The sequence below is a fragment of the Vulpes vulpes genome, chromosome 1, assembly GCF_048418805.1.
Source record: "Vulpes vulpes isolate BD-2025 chromosome 1, VulVul3, whole genome shotgun sequence".
Classification (NCBI taxonomy): domain Eukaryota; kingdom Metazoa; phylum Chordata; class Mammalia; order Carnivora; family Canidae; genus Vulpes; species Vulpes vulpes.
In genome coordinates this window covers 194,482,291-194,506,276 of record NC_132780.1, presented here as the reverse complement: position 1 = coordinate 194,506,276, position 23,986 = coordinate 194,482,291, and the positions used below count along the sequence as shown (strand labels likewise).

At 43.1% G+C, this 23,986-nt stretch overlaps 1 protein-coding gene across 2 annotated transcripts in view; it reads right to left on the bottom strand.

Annotated features, from left to right (window-relative positions):
* Positions 1-23,986, bottom strand: part of ARMC2 (armadillo repeat containing 2) — a 104,638-nt gene that overhangs the window by 68,206 nt on the left and 12,446 nt on the right. For both annotated transcript variants that reach the window (XM_072738396.1, XM_072738398.1), the window contains 2 exons: positions 19,378-19,549; positions 12,024-12,231 (listed from right to left, as the gene is read on the bottom strand). In XM_072738396.1, coding sequence (XP_072594497.1) covers positions 12,024-12,231; positions 19,378-19,549 — 380 coding nt within the window. The remainder of the gene's footprint in view (positions 1-12,023; positions 12,232-19,377; positions 19,550-23,986) is intronic.

The window sequence follows — 23,986 nt, the reverse complement described above, 5'->3', positions numbered from 1 at the left end:
TGCTTCTCCTTCTCCCTCTGCCCCACACCCTTTGTTCATGCTCTCTCTCTCTCAAATCAATAAATAAAAACTTTAGAAAGAGAAAAGGACAGAAAATCTGCCAAAGAAGAGAATAGACAGCCTTATGGTTAATGAAAATCTGTTCTCCTGTCTCTTCTACCCCAAGAACCTTCTTGGTTCAACTTACTAATCGAGGCCATATAAAACAAATCTTTATCCTTCTTCCTCCCAACAGTTCTTCACATATTTAAAAACGTGGTGTTCACCACTGAACATCCTCTCCTAATGGTTTAGATTCCATGGTTTTATTAGCTGGGTTATCAGATAATTATCATCACACTTACTAGCCGTGTGGCTTCGGGTCTGTTGTTCATCTAAGTTTTGGTTTCCTTATCGACAGAAGAGGGGTGGTAAATAGTAGCAACCCTCTATATAAAGCTGTCGGGAGGGTCAAATGATAAAATGCAGGATTGCTAGCAGAATTCCAGGTGCCTGGTGAGTACTTGTTAAGTGTTTCCTCTCACTGCGGCTGCCGTCACTGATGTCACCGACAGACTTCTCCCTCCAGTCCCCCTTAACTCCACCTCGTAGGACATGGTTTCAAGTCTCCTTGCCAGCCTATTCAGTCACTCTGTGCGAGTGTCACTTTGTCTGGATCCCTTTTAAAGTCTGGAACCCAGCCCTGAGCTTAACGTACAGCCTGGGGAACAATGGAAAGGGATTCTAAATACTGAAGCCTAAAACTGCATTAGTGGTTTTGGTGCTTACATCACAGTGTTGGTCAATTCTTGTTTTTTCTTACATATGCAGCTAAGGCAGATTGCCCCAATCCACGGTGGACTCGCCAAACTTCACAGTGTTGTTTTTGGCAACGTCTATCAGATGTGTCTAAATCTTGATTCAGTCATCCAGTAGAATTGTTCTTCTTACCAGCTTCCTTTTCCGTGTTGTCAAAGACCACAATTAATTTTTGTGCAACGATCTTTGATGTCCAGCAATAAAATAATTCCAGAAGGTATTCTTTCAAACTCTTTTGTGAACTTCTTTTTAGAGGCAGAAAAACACCACTTCATTAGGGTATCTTCATCTACAAATAACGACAACAAAAAACCCTAATTCTAAAAGACATAATCAGTAAATGCAATGTGTTGGCTCATATAACCTAGAAGTCAAACACTTGGGTGGGTTTTAGGTGTGGTGTGATCAGGGTGTTGTCTCCTTCTTTCTGCAGCTCTCTCAGGTCTGCTCTTTCCTTGGTTCCATTTGTGATCAGGTTGGAATCAGGTTGGAACACTGAAGACAGCAAGATGGCTATGACATTCCCAGGCTCCTGATGTATTGCCAACACGTTTCAAAGCAAAAGCAAGGTCTTCTTTTCCCAGCCACTGACAGGAGCCCTACATTTCTTTCACTGAATAACCAGAACCAAGCTCTCTAGCCAAGGCAATGCTATATACAGACTGAGTTACTAGTGTCCGTCCACCCATCAGTCACATTGGCAGCATCTACTTCTGGACCATATATACACTGAAAAAATAAAGTGTATTTCTTTAAAAATGGTCTAAACCTCAGATTTTGCTATTATTTAGACAGTTTTTCTTATTATTATGATTAGGTCAGAGGTCAGCAAACTTTTTCTTAAAAAGCCAGACAATATCTATTTTACACTTTGCAGGCCAAATGGCAAAATAGATGTAGGTATTTTTGTAACCATTTAAATGTAATGACTAAAAAATGTATGAGCCATTCTTGGCACAAAGGATGTAAAACAAAATGAAACAAAACAGGTGGCTGGCCAGATTTGGCTCCTGGGCTATAGTTTGTTGACTCCTGCTTTAAAGCAGTAACTATAAAGACATTAAGAAGGATTTCGAATGAAGGTGAAAGAAAGCAATACATTTATTTCCAAGTGGAAAAAAAAATTACATGTGAGAAAATGGGAAAGGAAATCTTAAAGGTATATTTAAAATTTTAAAGCATATTTAAATTTTAAATGTGCTGATTATCATAAGCATATGATAAAAAGAAAATTTAGCAAATTTTGAGCTAAACTTTCCCATGCCCCAAGAAAAAAAAAAGACATTTCAGTTTTAGAATTAGATTCAAGCTGTATAGATTCATGTCAGGAAGTAAATATTGTAGGCTTTGCAGCCATACAGTCTCTACAGCTACTCAACTCCGCTGCTGTAGTACGTAACAACCACAGGCAAGAGGTGAATGAACGAGTGTGGCTGTGTTCCAATAAAACTTTATTTATAAAAACAGGTCATAGGCTGGGTTTGGCCCATGGGTCTTAGTTTGCTTACCCCTGCCTCGTAGTCTCTTAGATTCTCTGACTGCAATTGAGAAGGCCAACACCAAGGAGTGGCAGGGGTGAGGTCCCCCATCTTCATTGCCCTAAGCACCAGATATATAGTTTCCAGACATAATAGCATTAATAACATTAGCTATTCGGTCTTAATAACGAATGTTAAAAATAGAACTCTGTACTTAAACGGTTACATAAAAGCACAATGAAATGAAAGAACATGATTTTAAAGAAATGGTCATAAGATCAAAATTTTAAGTCCTCCGAGGTATCTATGGCATTGGATTGTGGCTCATGATTTAAAAAAAAATGCATATTTAAAAATTATACATATAATCTCAGCATCTTTTTCAGCTATCACTAAGTGGTTGCTATTCAAGCTCTTGTATAAACTTGATGAGACATGGCTTTGTAGCTATCCACGTTAGCTCCACGTAGTTAAGCTCAAAGTCCCTTTAGCTTGTGTACAAGCCCACAGGTCCATGCTTTCCGTAACCTTTAGAGCTCCACAGCGTCCAGGCACATCAGGTGAAAGGCCCTGTCACTTCCCACTGCTGCAGCTACGAGGACTTCCTTCCTCCTTCCTCATCCGGGAGAGTAGCTGTGACTGCCCTCTGGCCTAGCATGGGGGCAGGGGGCTGGCTCTACGCAGCTCCCTTCTCTGCTTTCCTCCTACCATCCTAACGCGGTGCTAACATATGGCCATCTTCCACCAGAGCCGCTACCACCACGGCTTCCCCATGGTCTCCTCCTTTCCAGGCTCTCCCCTCTCCCTGTCCCTCACTCTGCTGCCTGTCTTCAGCTGAAAACTTCTCGGTGATTCCCTGCAGTCCACAGCCTCAGGACCCACGCTCCTGCTGCACCAGGCCATCTGCCTTTTTTCCAACCGGCTGCCACCAGGTCAAATACCCCTCCGCCTCTGCTACTCCTTTAGCAAAGAACACAATGTTCCACCCCGACTGAAAACCAGCCTCAAGAGGCATCCCAAGCCCACGGGTACCCCAAGAAACTTTCCCTGATCTTGAGGTCAGAATGAGGTACTCTCATATCTGAACTCCCAGGGCGTGTGCTTTTAGCACTTTCAGCTCTGCTTTCATTCCCCAGCATCAGAACTAATCACTGAATAGTGCTTCCCAAACTTAAGTGTGCATTCAAATCACAGGCTATCTTATAAAAATATGTAAAATGCAGATTCAAATCCAGTATGGGCCTGAGCTTCTGCATTTGCAGCAAGTTCCCAGGCGATGTTGACACAACTCTTCCAGAGACCAAACCTGAGTGGCAAGACTGCTGTGGTGTAAGCACCTCATGGGCAGGATCCATTTGTCTGTCTCCCACCTCCCGACCCCTCAGCATGGGGCTTTGCTTACCAAGAAATGCTTATTTAATGGAAATGGTTGAATAAGGTAGGACTCTGCAAAACCATTCTGGCCGGTGCTTGTCTTTTCCGAATGGAAACGGTTACGCAGCCACATTACCCTTAATTTCTTAAAATAATGATGACTTCATTATTTTTGAAAAAATGACATATTTATTAATCTTTAAGGCCAGGCAATATAAGAAGGTACAAAGATCTTAAAAAATCATCCAGGACCCCACCACCCAGATATAAATATTGATATATGGTAAACATAATTCCAGACATATTTTGCACATATTCAGATGAAAAGAGAAAGGAAAGAACAGAAGAGTGATTTGGAGGGAGGGCAGGTAAAGGATACATATAAATAGGATCATACCATACATGTCATTGTAATTTTAAAGTATTAGGTATAAATTTTACTTGAATTTAACAGAGAAACAGAAATTGAGATGAAACTGAAGGAATTGTAGAACTTCAGATGAATGGGTCTTCCCAAGAGATATTAGTTTCTAAAAGATCTCTCTGAAGTTAAGAAAAAAAATAATGAAAAACATTAGGATGCTGAAATATTCTTTTTTAAATTCATATTTCAATTTCAGTCTGTAGCTACTGACAAATCTATTCCCTCTTATGAAGTGAAATAATTGGCACTCACACTTCCTCCCAAGTACCAGTTTTGGTTATTTATGTTACTATTACATCATTAAGTCTTCTGTTCCATAACCATCATTTTCAGGGTTTTAATTCACTATGAAAACAAAGCCGATACTCACCATGAATGGCTTTATCATAGCCTCCTCATTTCTGAATTCTGACTCATCATTTTGATGTCAAAAGAGTTTTCTAGGGGCGCCTGGGTGGCTCAGTCGCTTAAGCATCTGACTCTTGGTTTCGGTCTGGTCATGATCTCAGGATCCTGGGATTGAGTCATGCCTCAGGCTCTGCGTTCAGCACAACGTCTGCTTGGGATTCTTTCCCCCAACCTCTCCCTTCCCCTCTGCCCTTCCCCCTGTTCTGTCTGTCTCTCTCTCACAAATAAACAAATACATACATATGTAATAAAATATTTTTTTAAAAAAAGAGTTTTCTAGAAAGTGCATGTGTGCTATAGTCCCCAAGTTCATTCACATTTGGAATATCCATCTGTTGCCTTTTTACTAAAGAACAAGTTGGCTGGCAACATAATCTTGTGTTATCCTTCTCATACTTAGGACTGCATAGATATTACTCTACTGTCTTCTGACACTGTGAGGTGCTCTACTAAAGCCAGAGGCAGTCGGCCTTTTTCTCCTTTTATGGGACTTGCTTATTTAGTCTGGATGGCCATAGGATACCTTCTTCCATTTATTCACTCAACTGACAACTACTAATTGTCAATTAGTACTATGCCCTGGGTAGTGTTCTAGTGCTGAACACTATTGGAAGTATCTTAGTGTGTAGTATTCCATATAAAATTTCGTTGGGGGGGCACCTGGGTTCTTCAGTGGTTGAATATCTGCCTTGGGCTCAGATCGTGATCCCAGGGTCCTGGGATTGAGTCTTGCATCGGGCTCCCCTCAGGGAGCCTGCTTCTCCCTCTGCCTGTGTCTCTGCCTCTCTTTCTGTGTCTCTCATGAATGAATGAATGAATGAATGAATGAATGAATGAATAAACAAACAAACAAATAAATAAATAAAATCTTAAAAAAATTGTTGGGACATGCTGTGTCCATTGAGCTTCAGATTCAAATTTTTATTTCAGAAAGTTGTCTCCTCCATTCTGTTGGTTCTTGTGAATATCAAATGAGTTAATATATGTAAATCACTTAGAAGAGTATATGGCACTTGGTTGTTGAAAGTAAGCTAGTACTTGGCACAAAAACAGACACACAGATCAATGGAACAGAAAAGAGAACCCAGAAATGGACCCTCAACTTTATGGGCAACTAATCTTCAACAAAGCAGGAAAGAATATCTAATGGAAAAAAGACAGTCTCTTCAACAAATGGTGTTGGGAACATTCGACAGCCACATGCAGAAGATGGACCATTTCCTCATACCGTATATAAAATTGACTCAAAATGGATGAAAGACCTAAATATGAAACAGCAATCCATCAAAATCTTAGAGGCGAACCCAGGCAGCAACCTTTGTGACCTGGGCCACAGCAACTTCTTACTAGACACGTCTCCAAAGGCAAAGGAAACAAAGGCAAAAGTGAACTACGGGACTTCATCAAGATAAAAAGCTTTTGCACAGCAAAGGAAACAGCCGACAAAACCAAAAGACAACCTACAGAATGGGAGAAGATCTTTGCAAATGTCTTATCAGATCAAGGGCTAGTATCCAAAATCTATAATGAACTGATCAAACTCAACACACAAAGAACAAGTAATCTAATCAAGAAATGGACAGAAGACATGAACAGACATTTCTCCAAAGAAGATATACAAATGGCTAATAGACACATGAAAAAAATGCTCAACATCACTGGGCATCAGGGAAATGCAAATCAAAACCACAATGAGATATCACCTCATGCCAGTCAGAACGGCTAAAATTAGCAAGTCAGGAAACGATTGACGTTGGCAAGGATGTGGAGAAAGGGGAACCCTCTTAAACTGTTGGTAGGAATGCAAGCTGGTGCAGTCACTCTGGAAAACAGTATGGAAATTTCTCAAAAAATGGAAAATAGAGCTACTACAACCCAGCAATTGCACTGCTGGGTATTTACTTCAAAGATACAAATGCAGTGATCTGAAGAGGCACCTGCACCCCCAATGTTTCTGGCAGTGATGTCCACGATAGTCAAACTGTGGAAAGAGCCCAGCTGTCCCATATACAAATGAATGGATAAAGAAGATATGGTATATTTATACACACACACACACACACACACACACACACACAATGGACTACTACTCAGCCATCAAAAACCCTGAAATCTTGCCATTTGCTACAACGTGGATGGAACTAGAGGATATTACGCTAAGCAAAATAAGTCAATCAGAGAAAGGCAATTACCATATGATCTCACTCATATTGAAGAAACAAAACAGAGGATCATAGGGGAAGAGAGGAAAAAATAAAACAAGATGAAATCAGAGAGGGCGACGAACCATAAGAGACTCTTAATCATAGGAAACAAACTGAGGGTTGCTGGAGGGGAGGGGGAGTGGACGGATGGAATAATTGAGCGACGGGCACTAAGGAGGTCACGTGATGTAATGAGCACTGGGTGTTATAAAAGACTGACGAATGAATCATTGCCCTCTACTTCTGAAACCAATAATATACATGTTGATTAATTGAATTTTAATTTTAAAAAGATTTAAAAGAAAAAGAAAGTACGCTAGTACTAGGGAGGGATGGAGGAAGGAGGAGGAAGACTCCTTCAGGAATACAAGTGCCATGCCTCTTGTATCTATCTTAATTGTTCTAATCATTTTCATATCTTCTATTTCTTTCTTTTTGTATGATTGCTTCTACCCTGTACACCATTGCATTTTCAACTGTTTGTTTATTAATTAATTAATTTATTTATTTAATTTATCCATCCATCCATGAGAGACATAGAGAGAGAGGCAGAGACACAGGCAGAGGGAGAAGCAGGCTCCCTGTTGGAAGCCCAGTGTGGGACTTGATCCCAGGACCTCAGGGTCATGACCTGAGCCCAAGGCAGATGCTCAACCACAGAGCCACCCAGGCGTCCCTCATTTTACTTCTAATACAACTTTCCTTTCTGTGTTTGTACATTTTTCTTTCACTTCTTGAGAATTGCAAATATATTTTTCATCTCTTAAAGTGGGCTTAGAATTTCTAATTTGAATTCTTAGAACCCAAAGAAGAGCTCGTCTTTCCTTCCTTTCCCTTTTTTTTTTTTTTAATTTTGACGCTATGGAAAGTGGTCTTAGTTCTTGTGTTTGGAGGGCAATGCCTTTTGTGATCCATTTTCTTCATCTGTCTTTGGTTCTGTTTTTTACATATCTGCGCTCAAGTTCTATGTTAACTCTTATCCTCATATTTATTTATCTTTAAACAGAGCCATTTATTTGCTGAAGAATTCATAGGATCCACAGAAGGAGAGAATCAGGGTGTTCTGTAGCTCCAACTTGAGTCAGCATTCTTGAACATCCATTCACCAGGTCTGTTATTTTTTGACCTAAAGCATGTATCTGCTTGGTCTGTGTGTGGCAAGTTGCTGTCACTCACAGAAATAGGCTGAGATAGGCTCCTTGAGTTCTAACCTAGCAAACCTCCCCTACCACCACCACATACGTGTGCATGCATACCAGCTGGCCCACAGGAAATGAGGATCGCATCGCCCTCAGTCCCATCCCCCTGTCCTTTCACCAAGGTCCTTGCAGGGGCATCTCTACTTTTTCTGGGGCTGGCCCACATCTTTAAGTCTCATTTCTTTAATTAAAGACTATTGGATGTATTACCTTCTGAACTGAGACACTCACTCTTAGTGAAATCTGTTTCTTGGTCTAGGTCTGAGGAGGTCAGTATCTGCTCTCAAATTACCCCTTGTTTTCATCAATACTTCGTAGAATCTGGCAGGTTAACTGGACTCCTGGCTGCATATTCCAAGAGACAAAAACCTAACCTGAAGTACTACAAGCTGTCCCTGTCAAAACAAATAAATAGAGGAAAGGAAAGAAAAGAAAGGAAAGAAGAGAAAGAAAGAAAAGAAAAGAAAAGAAAAGAAAGAAAGAAAGAAAGAAAGAAAGAAAGAAAGAAAGAAAGAAAGAAAGAAAGAAAGAAAGAAAAAGGAACATATTGGTTCACAAGACAGAGCAGTCTACAATGTGGATCTGGTGGTCTCAGGTACCCTGGATCTAGGGGTATGTATGTATCATCCTTGATACACTGTCACTGTCTCCATTTCCTTAGCTCTGTTTATACATCATGTCCCCCCTCAGAGTCACCCTCCAGAAGGCTATGAAATGGCTGCTGTTGGCTCTAAGACCACACCATCTTTATAGCTTCCCCAAAGGCTTTGGCAAAAGGCCCATGGAGGAACTCAGCTGGCCTGTTTTGGATCACGTGCCCATGTCTGAACTAACTGCTGTGGCTGATGGACAGGTGAACTCTGAAAGCCAGGCCGGGGCCACATCATCCCCCCTGGACCCTTGGGAAGGTAAGGCAGGGAGAAGAGGGTCAGCTCTTTTCTAAATATAGACCGAGCATGATACAAGACACCTTGCTCTCCAAAGACAAGGCAAATATGCTAGGTCGATCAAAAAAAAAAATCAAGCCCACACTGCAGCGTGCAAAGTTTGCTCCATGTTTTGTAGTTTCAGGTTGGAACCAGTTTTATGCTTCATTGATGGCATTTATTTTGGTGTTTTTCATTCTTTGCTGCTTTTGTTTAGTTTCTGTAGAATGCTTTTCCTTACCCTCTTTAACCAAGAGCCCTCTTTTCTTCTTTTTGATTCCAAAAATAGTACTATTGGCACTTGACAGTTTACAAACAAGGCTTTCAAGCCTTATTAATCATTCCACAGCCCACAGTAAAGGCTGGGAGGAGATGGGAGTGAAGGAACACAGCTATTTCCATTTTACAGATTAGAAAACGGTCACCCCTGAGAGTGGTAAGAGACTTGTCAAAGACCATACAGATAAGTCAAATGGCTGAGAGAGAAAACCGAACCTAAATCCAAGGATTTACATAGAGAGCCTTTAAAGGTTTTTAAGCAGATGTATGAAAGGGTCCATCTGATTGAACCACTGGATAGATGAATGGATAGATGGATAGAGGTATACATAAATATGTATTTTAACGGAAGCTTTCTTATTTTCAATCCGCGTGGCAACAGAAAGTAAGAGAAAATGGAGTGCCGCCACGGGGCAGGCCTGCCAAACCGTAAATGGGCCCTTGGCTGGACACGCAGAGACTGTCAGAATTGCAACACTGTTTGAAGATGATAGCTGGATAAGTGCTCAAGAGGATGCTCTCTTTTGTAAAGTTAAATAGTCCCCCAAGATCTTGTTTATGATGATGCCTTGCTGAGCAAATCCTATTTCCATCGCAACCAGCATAAAGTGACACTCCACTCCACCCCAGGTCTGAGTTATCCATACTCTAAATGAAGGGTGTACAAATCAAAGCGATTTCACTGGAACAAACTGCTCCCTTCTCCCCCCAGCCTGGAGGCATGCAGCCTAAAGGTGTCAGATTCCCCCGCATTAAGCGAGTGGGTGAGGACCCTGCGTGGGAGGCACGTCCTCATTTCCTCTGTCCCCTTTAGGAGACCTGCTTGGGCTCCTTCTGGAGCCAGTGTCCTCCCAGGCCTCCTCCTTTTCTAGTTTTGCATTCCCTCCCCTCCCTTCTTCTGCCAGCCGGGTTCACTGACAAGAGTCTTCATTTACCACATTAGGGCTTAAAGATGGAAAAATGTTAATTGAGTAAGGCTTTAGCATCAAAACTGGGAATACGGCACTGCATAGCAAAGATCATTTCTTGGAATTCTTCACTTAAATGTTTACGAGAAACAATTATCAAGTGTCCCAGATTGATTCACAAACGTAATTAATGAAAGAATTGCTAATAGTTTCCATTTTCTGGTTTGTTTTAATCCTACTGTATAAACTGTTTTTTTGGCACCATTTCAACAAAACCCCATCCTATGATTAAGGGAGGTAAAGATTCATAAAGCAGAAATGTTATGGGAAGTTAAACTCGCCAGGGTGCACTGCAAACCCGACTCAGGCACAGTCATTACAGGACGCAAAGGCCGTCCTCACCAAACAAAAGGAAAACAATTAGCACTGCCAATGCCTCATAATTTGGGACAGTCAGGAAGAAGCGCTTCCAGTCCCTAATTGATTTCTCCTTTGCTGTTTGTGGGATAAAATATGCAACTGAAAATGCCTTTGCTGTCCCAGACTGAGGAAGACATAATGAACTCTGGCTTGCCAGATTATTCTGCAACATCTGAAGGTTCGCAAAAAAATAAAAAAATAAATAAAAATAAAACAGCTCTTGTCTGGTTTTTCCTAGTCAACTTTAATTACTGTAAGGATGGGTGCAGCAAGATAAATGTTTCCTTTTCACTTCAGTGCTAAAGAAACACAAGCTCTCCTGCAGTCTTTTATGTTTAAACTCTGAGGTCTGCAGCCTATTCTTATTCACCGACTGGAAAAGATTGGTTGCAATGGCCAGTTTGATGTTTTGTGCTCAGCTCCCAAAGTCCCAATTTGAAGTCATTCTCTTCCACTTAAGGAGACATTCGATTTTTTTTTTCCCTTTAATTTAAAAAATGTACTGAACGCAAAGCAACGTTACAAGGATTACTAGGTTGCCTCGTATAAACTCCGTGTGTGCGACACTCTTCAGGCTGTGTCAGCAGACAAGGTCAGTTCAGCTAAACTAACCAGCTGCCAAGCAGCCGGTTCCGGGAAAAGCTTTAAACACGCTGCATGTGTACGAGCCAAAGTCAGACCCAAAATCTAAAGTGAGGGCAACAAGTACTCGGTCTTAAAAAGGCCCATGGAATTTAATCTTGTTAAGCAAATTTGAACCGGGCGGTTGTCCACAATGGCCCAATAGAAAGTCATAGAAAAATATTTTTAACGGGAATGACCCCGTCCAGTCCAAGACCTTCTGCCTATCTCAGCATCGTTACTGGCAGGGGGTGGAGAACAGAGGCTGCTCTCCCCACTCCATCTCCCCCACCCCAGGCCCCAGTTATTCCAGCTTTCGCTAGGAAAACACCAGGGTGAGAATTCACATTTCTCCATAAATCTTAAGATGGTAAGAAAATTGCTCCTCAATTTTCTAGGGGAAGCCCTAGACAGTCCTATCTAGGAACCTGGTATGAAATAAAGTAATTCTCAATAATTCATTTTATGAGGGATTAGCAGAGAGATATCACAGACAACAGAAATCTACAGGATTCTACTGCTTTTGTCTATTTACCTGTTCGCAAAATAAATATTTAAATACAAGTTTCCACTGGGGAATAAAATAAGTGTCCACTCTTTGGTGGAATTAACAACAGTAAACCAATCCAAAGGGAGGGAATGAGAGATTCCCAGCCAGGCAAGAATCCTAAATAGCACACAACAGCACGATCACTCATCACTGGAGGGCTGGCTGAAACAGCCCAACTAAAGCAAAGTTAGGCTTTGCTATTCTGACAGCCTTGTCAACGCAGCATTTGGCAGGTATGAATAAATGTTTTCCTGAGGATTAAACAGGGAATGATGTAAAACCAACTCTATTTTGCCATAAGAAAAAAAAAAAAAAAAACCTTTTCTATTCATGGAAAGGGAACATGCAAATCAACCATCTATGTAAGATTAGGAAACAAACTAGTATATGACACAGTTATCCTAACCAGAAAACTAAATCAGAAGAATACTGACCCTCCATTTCTGAGATGAGATGGCAAGGATGTTGTCCCTTTGAACGTTTCTTGCTCCTTGATTTCACTGAAGCTTCCATCATAAGTTAGCTGAAGTGGGTGACTCTTTAAGTGGCCAACGGCATCGGATTCTGTTAAACGAATCCCATTTATTTTCACCATGGGGTCCCCCTTCACAACTGTTTCTTTGGATTCCACTGTCTTCTTTGCTGTAACAATCAAGGAAATGTTGTGTCAAAGCAGTTCTGATTTTAGGAATCCCTATTTCCAGGTGTTTTTTTTTTTTAATCTAAGAATTTATACAATTCAAAAATTTTATATTACTTACAATCAAGTCTTTCAAGAATTGTGTGGACAAAATCTACAAGACCTCACCACTATTTCAGGCTTGGCAGCATCAATTCATCAAAAATGAATCTACTCTCTACTCTCTCAGAGTCTACCAGAGGACAAATACTCAGATGTAGGTTTTATGAATAATTTGGTCCATATAAACACTTCTACATCCCAGAATGAGGACTCCTTTTCCTGAATTTGATTATCTTAATAATTTCTTTTTCAAAAAATACTGAGTGCTGGGACACCTGGGTGGCTCAGTTGATTAAGTGTCTGACTCTTGATTTCAGCTCAAGTCATGATCTCAGGGTTGTGGGTTTGAGCCCCACATTGGGCTCTGCACTAGGCAAGGAGCCTGCTTGGGATTCTCTCTCTCCCCCCCTCTCTCTAAAACAAATAAATAAAATATCTAAAAAAAAAAAAAAATACTGAGTGCCTCCCTGATGTCAGGCACTGGTCTAGACACTTGGGCTATATCAGTAATGAAACAAAGAACCCTGACTTTATAGGACTTATGTCCTAATAGGTATAAATAGATAATAAATAATGTTCTGTAATAAACGAGGTACATGACATAAGATAATAAGTTCTACAGAAAAAAAAGCAAAAATAGAAAAATGGAGAAAATCAAAGAGGATTGGGGATGGGGGCAGGCAGCAGTTTTGAACAGGATAGACATAGTAGGGCAAGCCTTTAATAGGGGTGAGACATCTAGCCATGGGTTTGACCAGAGACAGAATTTCCTGCAGAGGGAATAGCAGCTACTGAGGTCTCAAGGCAGGAGTGTGCCTGGCATGCTTCAGGTACAAGAGGAGTGGAGTATGTGAGGGAGGAGAGGAAGATAGCTGATCAGAGGGGCAGCACCCAGATCGTGGAGGCCTTATATACCACTGCTGGCTAGTAGGAAGCTGAGGCATTGGCTTACGAGGCTTTCTAAAGAGGAATAAGATAATGAGAATTGCAAAAAGAAGTCCAATCTCTAAACCGAAAACATCTATTGTGTTTATGACTACAGATTCTTGGCTTACAACACAACACTGTTTCTTTATCAGCAAGTGGACGTTAGGAATAGCTCATCTGTGCGGCTGATACCACACTTGTGTCTCAGATAAAATATATTTTTTTGAATGGGAATGTGGGGATGAGGTTCATGTAGAAAAATATTGTTTTTGCAAGCTTCTCCAAAACAACTCAAGGTTTCCTTTTCTGCACTTCAACAAACCAGTAAAAACCAACAAAACCACCTAGTCCACTCCGACCAAGCTCCCTGCTCTCAATGAATTTTAAAGCTGAAAGGAAACTTAAAGATTGGCTAGTCTAAACTTCATTTTTCAGATAAGAAAACTGAAAATCCAAACGTTGAGTGGCCAGTCTAGGCTCACAGAGCAAGCGCAGGGAGAGCCAGGACTGTACAGTGCAGAGTGTAGGCTTTGCATTCCATCAGGCTCAGGGTCAAGTACTGGCTGAGTGACTCAGGCAGGTCACTCAACTTTTCTCTCACCTTCCTCGGTGGTCCCCACCTCTTAGGGGTGTGGTGAGAATGAAATGATATGACCTAGTAAAGTGATTTACTCAAAACCTAGAGGTTATTGTCATCATTATTAAGGGAACCCAAGAACCCTGACTTCTGGTCCAGGGCTCGCTCTGTAGCACCACGCTGCCTTAAATATCTTCCCTACTGAATTACAAAGCACATATTTTGTTTCAAGTAAAGCATTTTTAGTCTATGCCTACATTTTAGCATTTCTTTCATTCATTTACTCCATGAATATTTATTAGGCACTCGCTGCTATGTGTCAGGTGCTGTGCCAGGCGCTGGCGGTCTAGTGATGAACAAGAAGTCCCAGCCACCAGGGAGCTTCTATTCTAGAGGGGAAACACACCCATGCTCATAGGTGGAGTTGCTGCAGCCCATCTAACTTCACAATCTACTGGAATGAGCTGGTCAGTTATTACTACAGGGGGAAGCTGCCCTGGGCTCACTCTTATCCTGATGGATGTCCACCATTAAACTGAGCATGAGTAACAACGCCCCGTGTGTCCCCGGTAAATGTCCATAGCACGCTGTGCTAATTTTGTAATGGATCATGGATAAAATTCCAAAGTCTACAATGAGTGGGATTACCATGCGGGAACAGTTCCATTTCACAGATACTGCTTTGGCACCTGTTTTAGGTTCTAAGGCTACAGATAAAGGAAACTTCTTTTCCTCCTGAAGTCGCTCAGTCTTAATAGGGGGAGACAAAGAGACGGACATGTAAAGAGAGAAATGTAGTACAGCCTGGCCCGAGCCAGGTAGGGGCAGTACAGAAAATAAGAGTGTCCCGAGGGGTTGGGAACAGGTCAGGGAAAGATTTATAAAGCAAGCGGAGACTGAGAAGTATTCTGAAGGACTAACAGGAGGCACAAAGGAGTTCTGGGAAAAAGGAACAAAAGTCTGCAGTCAGAGCTAGTTTTGTGTGTGTGTACCCCAAGCAGGGTCCCACACTTAGAAGGGCCCTATACTTGGTTGAAGGTTTTGCTGTCACCATCTTGAAATTCTCAACGATGTTTGAACAAAGAGCTCCACGTTCTCAGTTTATAGTGGGTCCAGCAAATTATATAGCAGATCCTGCAAGAAGCTTGGAAGAGCAGGACAGGTGTGGGGAACTGCAAGGAGTTCCATACTGCTGGTGCACAGGCCGTGGACGGAAGGCAAGTGAAAGTCCAGAGAAGGGCCTGGAATGTCAGGCTGGGGCTAGATCGCTACAGAGCTGTGCATGCTGAGGTGTAGAGACTTCATCCCCTGGACCAGGAGTCGGCAACCGAGCCACCACGTCTAGCTGCCTCTTGTTTTTGTCGCGCCTGCAAGCTAAGAACGGTTTTTACATTTTTCAATGGCTGGGAAGGATTCAAAAGGAGAGCGCTATTTCGTAAGATGTGAAAGTTTCAGGAAATTCAAGTTTTGGTGGCCATAAATCAGTCAATGTTGCTTTCCCACTACAACGGCACAGTTGAGTACGTTGAACAGAGACTATACGGCCTATTTGGCCCAAAATAATTACTCTCTGGCCCTCTACAGAGAAAGTTTGCCAAATTCTGTGCTAGGTCAATATTTCCCAAACTGCATTCTTCAAAAGACGGATTCCACAGTCAAGTACATTTGTAAAATGCTGGGTTGAATTAAAATTAAATAGGCATCTTTACCACATTCAACTGTGCCCACGTGCACTGGGGCTCTAACAGGGAGAGGAGGAAGGCAAACTGATTCGAGTGCTGAACCCCTCTTCCAAGGGAAAGCTGGAACTCACTTTGGCAAACACTCCTTCAGGCCCAGGGAGCCCTCCAAAGGGTTTTCAGTGAGAAGATGATGCAATCTGATTTTTATTTGCTTCCTGCCCCCTTGTCCCATATGGCACACACAGAAGATAATCATTTTTCATGGTCCACTGGGATAAAGGGATGAGGCTGCTGCTCACAGCCATGTGTGGTTGGCAGCTTGGCTTCTCCAGGCTCTTCCGGCTGCTCTGAGGGTCCTCAGTGAGCTGAGGATGGAGCAAGGCACGGGGGGGGGGGCGGGGGGCAGAAGACCAGGCACAAGGCGACAGTTGATAACAGCAGTGGGGCAGCGGTGGGACAGGGAAGTGCAGAGCCAGGAGACGCGTGGAAGCCCACGCAGAGAGCCCGGCGAGGGCTGCGTGAAAGTAAAGAGGGCAGGGAGGGTGAGAAGGTGGAGACTGCCCTGTGGTCTCGTTCGGGCTTGGGTAACGGGGCGGTGTTAGCAACACTGCCAACCGCCAGCCAAAAAGCCCATTTGAACAGAGCAATTACACCGTGAGTCCTATGAAGCTGACCACGCACGTCTCTTCCCCTTTCATTTTTAAAAAAATTTTTTATTCCTTTATTTTTTTAAGACTATTTATTCATGAGAAAAAGAGAGAGAGAGACACAGAGAGAGAGAGAGAGAGAGAGAGAGGCAGAGACACAGGCAGAGGGAGAAGCAGGCCTTGTGCAGGGAGCCCCATGTGGGACTCGATCCCGGGTCTCCAGGATCACGCCCTGGGCCGAAGACAGGCGCTAAACTGCTGAGCCACCCAGGGATCCCCCCCCACCCCTTTCATTTTCTTAAATCAGGAATCCCAACCCTGCCACCACACCCCTTGGCAGAGTCAGCTACAAGTGACCTCATGATCCAAGGCAGGGGCGCCCCCTCGGTCTCCAAGCACAGCTGCCTTGGGGTCACCCCTCGAAGGATGCCTTTCCTGCACTACAGAGGCTCTGAGACAAAGCCCGGGGAGGTCCTGCACAAAGGACATCGAGTCCAAGCAAGGCCGGCACATCAGAAGGTGTTGCAATTGGGCAACGTGCGCTTTTAAAATGACGATGACTTTTCGCTGCCATCGCTTCCTGAGCCCGACCCGGACCCGGGAGGATGCGCAGCGGGCACCTGCCAACAGCGTGGATACAGGAACGGCAACAGCCAGGGTGGCCTCAGTGCCGGGAAAGGACAGCCGCAGGCGGCACCTCCCAGGGCGCGGCGGTCCCTGCGGTGGCCAGGGGGAGGCCGGGAAGATGAGGGTGGCGGGTGAAGCTGCTCAGGCTCCTGCACAGGGATGCGAGCAGCTCGGGAGGCGGCAGGGCTCTCACCTGGGAGCTACCAAGAGTTAAACCACGGATGCATATGCAGCACTCAGGCCCCGAAGCGAAACACTTAGCAAACAGCACCCTTACAGCAGCCCTGCCTCCCGATTATAGGGAATGCCACGGATCCTACCCAGGAACCTACCTAGTCTGACCTCACTCCCCCGCCCTGGGATCCCAGATCCCATCCCTTCCCATGCTGGCAAGAGCTTTGTTCCTGCAATTACCAATCCTCCCTGATTTAATTGGTGTGCCTGGGTCCCCGGGCTGGAACGTTTGAAAAGCTCCTCAGGTGATTCTAACGTGCAGCTATTGTTGAGAAATTTAAGTCAGGTGATGTCTGTCCCTTGCTGAAGCCCTGCTCTGGCTCTTCAGGGCAAGCAGCATAGAGTCCGGGCCATTTTGCCCAGCCTGGCCGGTGCTGGGCTGTGGCCTGAGCTCCCTCCATGTCCCCATGGGGAACCATGTCCCTCCCTCCATGTCCCTCCCTCCATGTCCCCATGGGGAACCATCTTCCAGCCACACTGGCCTTCGGGTCCTGCACCACCCGAGTGACTTCCTCCCCTCTCTGGCCTTGTGGCCCCTCAGTGCGGGCACTTTGTCCACTCCTCAAGGACGCATTCCAGTGTCACCTGAGCTCACACAAAGTACCCCTGCCACAGACATTCTCTATCCCATTATCTTGCTTATCTTCTTCATAACCCTCGAGGGAACCCAAATTATTTTGTTTCTTTGTTTTTCTGTTTGCTATCTCCCCTCACAAGCTCCTTGAGGGCAGGACCCCGTGGGCCTAGGGAGGTGCCTGGCTCTTAGAAGGGGCTCAATAAATAGCTGATTGACTGTTAGAAAAGAAACAAATTGGGACATCAAGGTAAACCACGTTGCCTAACTACACATCCCATCCATTATGGTGTGACATGCACGCCCTGTACTGCCTCTTTGTCTCTTCCTTTCTTCTTGATTTTACCTCCTTGGCTATGTCAGGGATCACGAGGGAGCAGAGGGGCCAGAAAATGAGTGAAGCGGGCTGGGGAGACATAGGGAGCTGCAGCTCACACCCTGGGCTAATGGGGGTGGGGGCTACCTGGAATGGGGGCCCAGTGTTGCCAGACCTTCCAATTTTTCTCAAGAGGTCATACATCTGGATTCTTCCGTGAGATATGCTACATGTAAATACTGGTGACTAAAAGAAAATGCTTATATGTCAAACAAGTAGGATCCTCAGGTGGCGGCTTGTAACTCTGGGGATCCATCCTCGGGTAATCTCCTCTCTGTGACTGTAAACCTACCCCTCTTCATCCATCCTTATTGACTGAAGGAGAGCCAGTTCTCTCAGCCCCTAGGAAAGTGGTTTTCCAACTTTTTGGCTACCCATAGTAATAATAATTTCACAATATAGTTTAATATAAATATATAATAAATTGATAATACGACCCTGGACACACAGGTACATGACTACAGCAAGGATTCTTTGAGGCTTACCCTTACTATCTATGTTACGCCCTGATGTTCTATTCTATTCTATTTCATTTTATTTACTCCTGGTGATTCACTAAATTGGTTGCCATCTCACTAATGGGTCATTTCCCGCAGAATCTGAAAAAATTCTCTTGGTATACTCTGGACAGGGGTGATTCCAATGGTTGGGACACACCTTAGAACGTGAGGTTTGCAGCTTCTCTGTTTCCAGGTTTAGACGCCCACCGGCAATTCTGTGGAAAAGAACTGGAAAAACCGCATCCAACTTCTGCTTACATTGTCACGTGGGGTTGGAAAGGTATTTATTTTCAAAGACCTAAGCTTAGGGCACATGACATGAATCTCAAATGTGCCTCATGAAATTAACCACTGTCTGAACTCTAATGTAAAAGTCATTTAGGGATCCCTGGGTGGCGCAGCGGTTTGGCGCCTGCCTTTGGCCCAGGGCGCGATCCTGGAGACCCGGGATCGAATCCCACGTCGGGCTTCCGGTGCATGGAGCCTGCTTCTCCCTCTGCCTGTGTCTCTCTCTGCCTCTCTCTCTCTCTGTGTGTGTGCGACTATCATAAATAAATAAATTAATTAATTTAAAAAAGTCATTTATTTCCAATATAAGTGAACTCCTTCGTTAGAAAACCTCCTAATATTTTTTTTCCTACCAAGTAACTTTTTTTTAAAAAAATCTGCCACTTAGGTATATTTCATACATGCCCAGAAGAATATATAAACAATGCTCCTTAACCAGGTTTGCACATTATTGTTAGTTAATGTAAAAATCCTGTGGGGTTTGGAAAAAAAAAAAAAGATGTAAAAATAGCTTTTGTGTGCAAATTCAAAAAAACATGTAAAAATAGCTTTTGTGTGCAAATTCAAAAAACATGCCCACCCTCAGATTTCAAAGGATGAAACCCCAGCCTTACACTCAGTGGGAGGAAGGGTCCTGTCCGGCAGAAGAGTCCCCTGGGAGGCCGCCCGGAATAAGCGCGCCCGGGCACTGCTTATTCTTCTAATCTTCGCAGGGTCCACTGGGGGTTTAGGAAAGGCAAGGCAAGGATCCTCCTCCGTGGTTGGAGATGCTGGAGCTTTCGGTTTCTGGAAAGAGATTTTTCAATTAATTGGCATGAGTTTCTGTGTCTCAAACAGGACTTACCGCTCTGGAGCTGGCGCTGACACTTCCAGAAGAACACAGGGCTTTCTGCTTGGCTTCATCCCGGCCACTTGATTCTACATCTCATTGGCCCATTTTATTGAATGTGTTATATGTATAACAGTTTTTCATTGTTTTTGTCAAATATATTAAGTACTCTGTTACCATGCTTAGCATGTTTGAGCAAACAAATTATCCGTGCTAGCAAACAGATCTCTCTATGACACTATAAAATTCCATACAATGTATTCAAAACGTTTTTCTGAACTTTTGTGTTCTGGCCAGCTCAGAGAGCAGTTACTGAGCACCAATATATGCCAAGAAATATTGTGGAACATAAACACTCTCTTTACATATTTTGGACTCCACAAAAGTATTTTTTTAAGAATATGAAAATCCTTGAATGATTTAGATTATAAAGTCTAAAACATAAGAATAAGAAGTTGTCTTGGACTTATATAAAAATGTTTTCTTTTGGGGGGGCGGGGCCTGGGTGGCTTGCTTGGTTAAGCATCTGCCTTTTGCTCAGGTCTTGATCTTGGGGTCCTGGCAATCCCTGCATGGAGCCCTGAGTGAGCCCCTGGGTTGTGCTCCAAACTCGGTGGGGATTCTGTCTTTCTCTCCCTCTGACCCTCCTTTCGATTCATGCTTTCTCTCTCTCTCTCTCTCAAATGAATAAATATATTTTTAAATGTTTTGGGGAGCCTGGATGGCTCAGTCAGTTAAGTGGCTGTCTTTGGCTCAGGTCATGATCTCAGGTCCTGGGGTTGAGCCCCCAGTTAGGTTCCCTGCTCTGTGGGGAGTCTGCTTCTCCCTTTCTCTCTGCCCCTCCCCATGGCTTGTGATCTGTCTCTCAGATAAATTCTACATCTCAAGAATTGCTGACACCCTTAGAAAAGGAACATTACTGGCAAAATTCCAATTCCTTAAAGACTAAAAAATACTAGCACTGAAGCACTTAGCACCATGCCACTCAGAGCACCCTGTGGTCTCACCTCCAGATGGTGGTGGCCTCCAATTTCTTACAGGGGCCTCCCACTTTTGGTGTTGCTTGGTGATCCACCCCTCCTCCCTCCAACTGTAATATGCTTATCTGTTTATGAAAGAGGAATTTTTTTTTGAAAGAGGAATTTTTATGGTCACAGGTGCTTTTAGCTCTCTAACCAAAAACAATCCAATTAAAAGTTCCTAAAGTCACTTATGTAATATATGAAATGAGTGACTCTAAGTCCAATGGGTAAACCAACAAATTTTTTAGAAATCCAGTGTGAAATTCATGTCAGATGATTTGGTAAAATAGGTGAGGCTATCTATCATATATGACACATAATTTTGAACATTCACTTTCTCATATACATTAATAAAATATAGAACATACTAGAACATATTAGAGTTCTTCTTCCAAGAAGTTGCTTATTTCAATAATGATATTTTTCAGAGGATTTTTTTTTGAAATTTTTTACGTCCAGAATCAACCCATAAACTGGACAGAAGAAAAATTAGCTTTATGACTTTAGAGATACATTTTTCTAAACACAGAAAAAGGGTAGGGATGCTTGAGGAGCTCAGCGGTTGAGCATTTGCCTTTGGTTCAGGTCATGGGATCGAGTCCCGCATCTGGCTCCCGGAGGGAACCTGCTTCTCCCTCTGCCTATGTCTCTGCTTTTCTCTCTGTGTCTCTCATGAATAAATAAATAAATAAAGTCTTATAAAACACACACACACACACACACACACAGAAAAAGGTAAATAAAAGAATCAGCCTACTATAGGGGAAGAGTAAATGCCTCTGGGATCAAACCAAACTGGAATGTAATCCATTTGCTAGTTCTGGGAACTTGGGCAGGCTGTTTACTTCTCTGCACCTGCCCAGCTATCAAATGGAGAGAGTCTCCTTCTTGCAGGGACATTGACATACGTACAATTCCTGTTATGGAGGCTTGAGAAACACTAGCTCCCTTCAGTCTTTATTTGCCAGATTTGGTTCCGAGTGACTTTTAAGTCTCAAGAGCCAAGACGTCTCAAGAGCCAAGACCCTAGCCTCTGACACAACCTTGCTGGAAAAAAGATTTCGAATTCAGAGAGGTCTCTTCTGAAGGAGACAACACTCACTGGCCTGTATAAATCATGCTGTATTTCCCTCATAATCGCTTTACTTTTTCGGCTCCCTGACTTGTTGCAACATCTTCACAAGAATATGACTCAGGCCATGAAGCTAATAGTAACAACAACAACAAAAAAGTTAAGCTTATAATGCAGGAAAATAAGTGCCTTAGTTATAGTCATGAAACATTAAATACATAAGGATAATCTCAGTATTAAATGTAGATACGAGGTTTTCTTATCTCAGAATGCGCATACTCTGTGGGTATCTCGAATCTTGAAACAAAGATTAGGAAGTCTGCCAGACAGTACTAACGTAAATAAAGTAAATGTCTTCTTTTATAGATGCCCTAAATGTTTTGGGTACTAAGTAAAGGATCTTATAAAAAGGGAACATGAGCAAAGCTAATTTTTACCCAAAAGAAAATAACTCAAGTATCTCAGGATGGCAAGATCAAAATCTCTTAACTGCTCCTTGATAAAGGACATCATTCTCCTAGTGCAAAATCAGTCGCTGTTTGTATAATGAAAAATAAATCCCATTTGACTACGGTCCTTCACTAAAATTATTTATTCCTATATCTCACTGGACTCCTTAAAGCATAAAGTAATACATGTAAGCATTTTTGGTTCTTCAAGGGAAAACTATTAACCAAGCCATCAATTTCCATCCTGCCAGGTTCTACAAAATGTTCTTCCACTTTGCAGAGCAAATTGGCTTTCGTGGAGCAAAACGGTACAAACTTTTTTCTTGCAAGATTCACTTCGTTTTAGAATTCAGAGAACATTGCAAGTAAGTTGAAATTTTCACTCGAGGACCTTCCCTCCCTCATTTTGTGTGCCCTGACACTAACCGGGGACTTGAAGGTGATCAAGGATGCTGGGAAAGTCAGGTTTTAAGATTTGTTCCAGCTGCTGAAGAATGAAAGACTGTTCTCACAGAACCGCCCAATCAAAAAAGATGAAATTCCTGGAACATTGAAAGAATCTGCCCGGCCTTGACTCTGACCCCAGCACAGCAGGCCTTGACCAATTTTTGGCACGGCTCCTCTGGATCACCACATGGAAAGGTGGGGTCACCCTCGTTCTACTGGAAGGCAGGTCTGCTACATTTCACCTCAGGAAGTTGCCATGATTTCATTTGTAGAACAACAGAACACACACACACACACACACACACACACACACACACACACCCCAAAAGGTCTCTTGGAGATTAGAAAGCAAATATTAAAAATGCCTGCAAGTGAGGAAGGCTGTTTCCGCCTTCTCTGCTTCAGCTGAAACATCCTCCATCTTTTCCCCTTGGACACCGGTGCTTCTGCTTCTCGAGCCTTCCCACCCAGATGGGGAGTCACACACCACCGGTTACCTTCTCCCCCACAGTTTTTCAGGCCTTTAGGCTTGGACTGGAATGATCCCACTGGCTTTCCTGGGCCTGCAGCTTGCAGACTTCTCAGTCCCCCTCATCATGGGAAGCAATCCCTCAAAATAAATCTCTTCCTATATATCTGTATGTATGTATCTATCTGACTACTGGTTCCTTTTTTTTCTGGAAAACCCTGAGTCATACAACTGTGTATCAATTATACCTTAGTAAGCTGTTAAAAAAAATTCCTACAAGCACATAACCTTTAGATGTGGCAATTGTATGTGCATCTCTATGACTGATTTTCTCCACAGGTACGCTGGGCTCCTCTGTCATTCTCAGCATGTGACTCGCTGCTGAAACAGTGACAGGAGAAAACCATTGCGTTGACATTCACATTCTGCTTTCTTTTACCCTGATTTCCCCTACCCCCAGGTATATGTGGGATTCCAAGGCCCTTTCTTTTAAAAATATTTTTTTTTACTTGTCAAATACTTGGAGCTTAGGTCCTGTAAAATGTAAAAAATGGCTCAAACTAATCTATGCTGGGGGCGGATGGGTGGCTCAGTCATTTGAGCATTTTGACTTTTGATTTCAGCTCAGGACTCAGGGTCCAGGGATCAAGCCCTCTGGCGGGCTCTGTGCTCAGCATGGTGTCTGCTTGTCCCTCTCCTTCTGCTCCTCTTCCTGCTTGTGCTCTATCTCTAAAGTAAATAAATAAAAAAAATTTTTAAAAACCTAGTCTTTGCTGTGAGAAATCAAGACAGTAGTCACCCCCGGGGAGGCAGTTTCTGATGTGCTGGTGATGATCTATTTTTTCTTTTTGAATGCTGATTACAGAGTGTGGTGAGTTTGTGTAAATTTATCAAGCTGCATACTTATGATCTGAGTCTTTCCTGCATGTCAATAC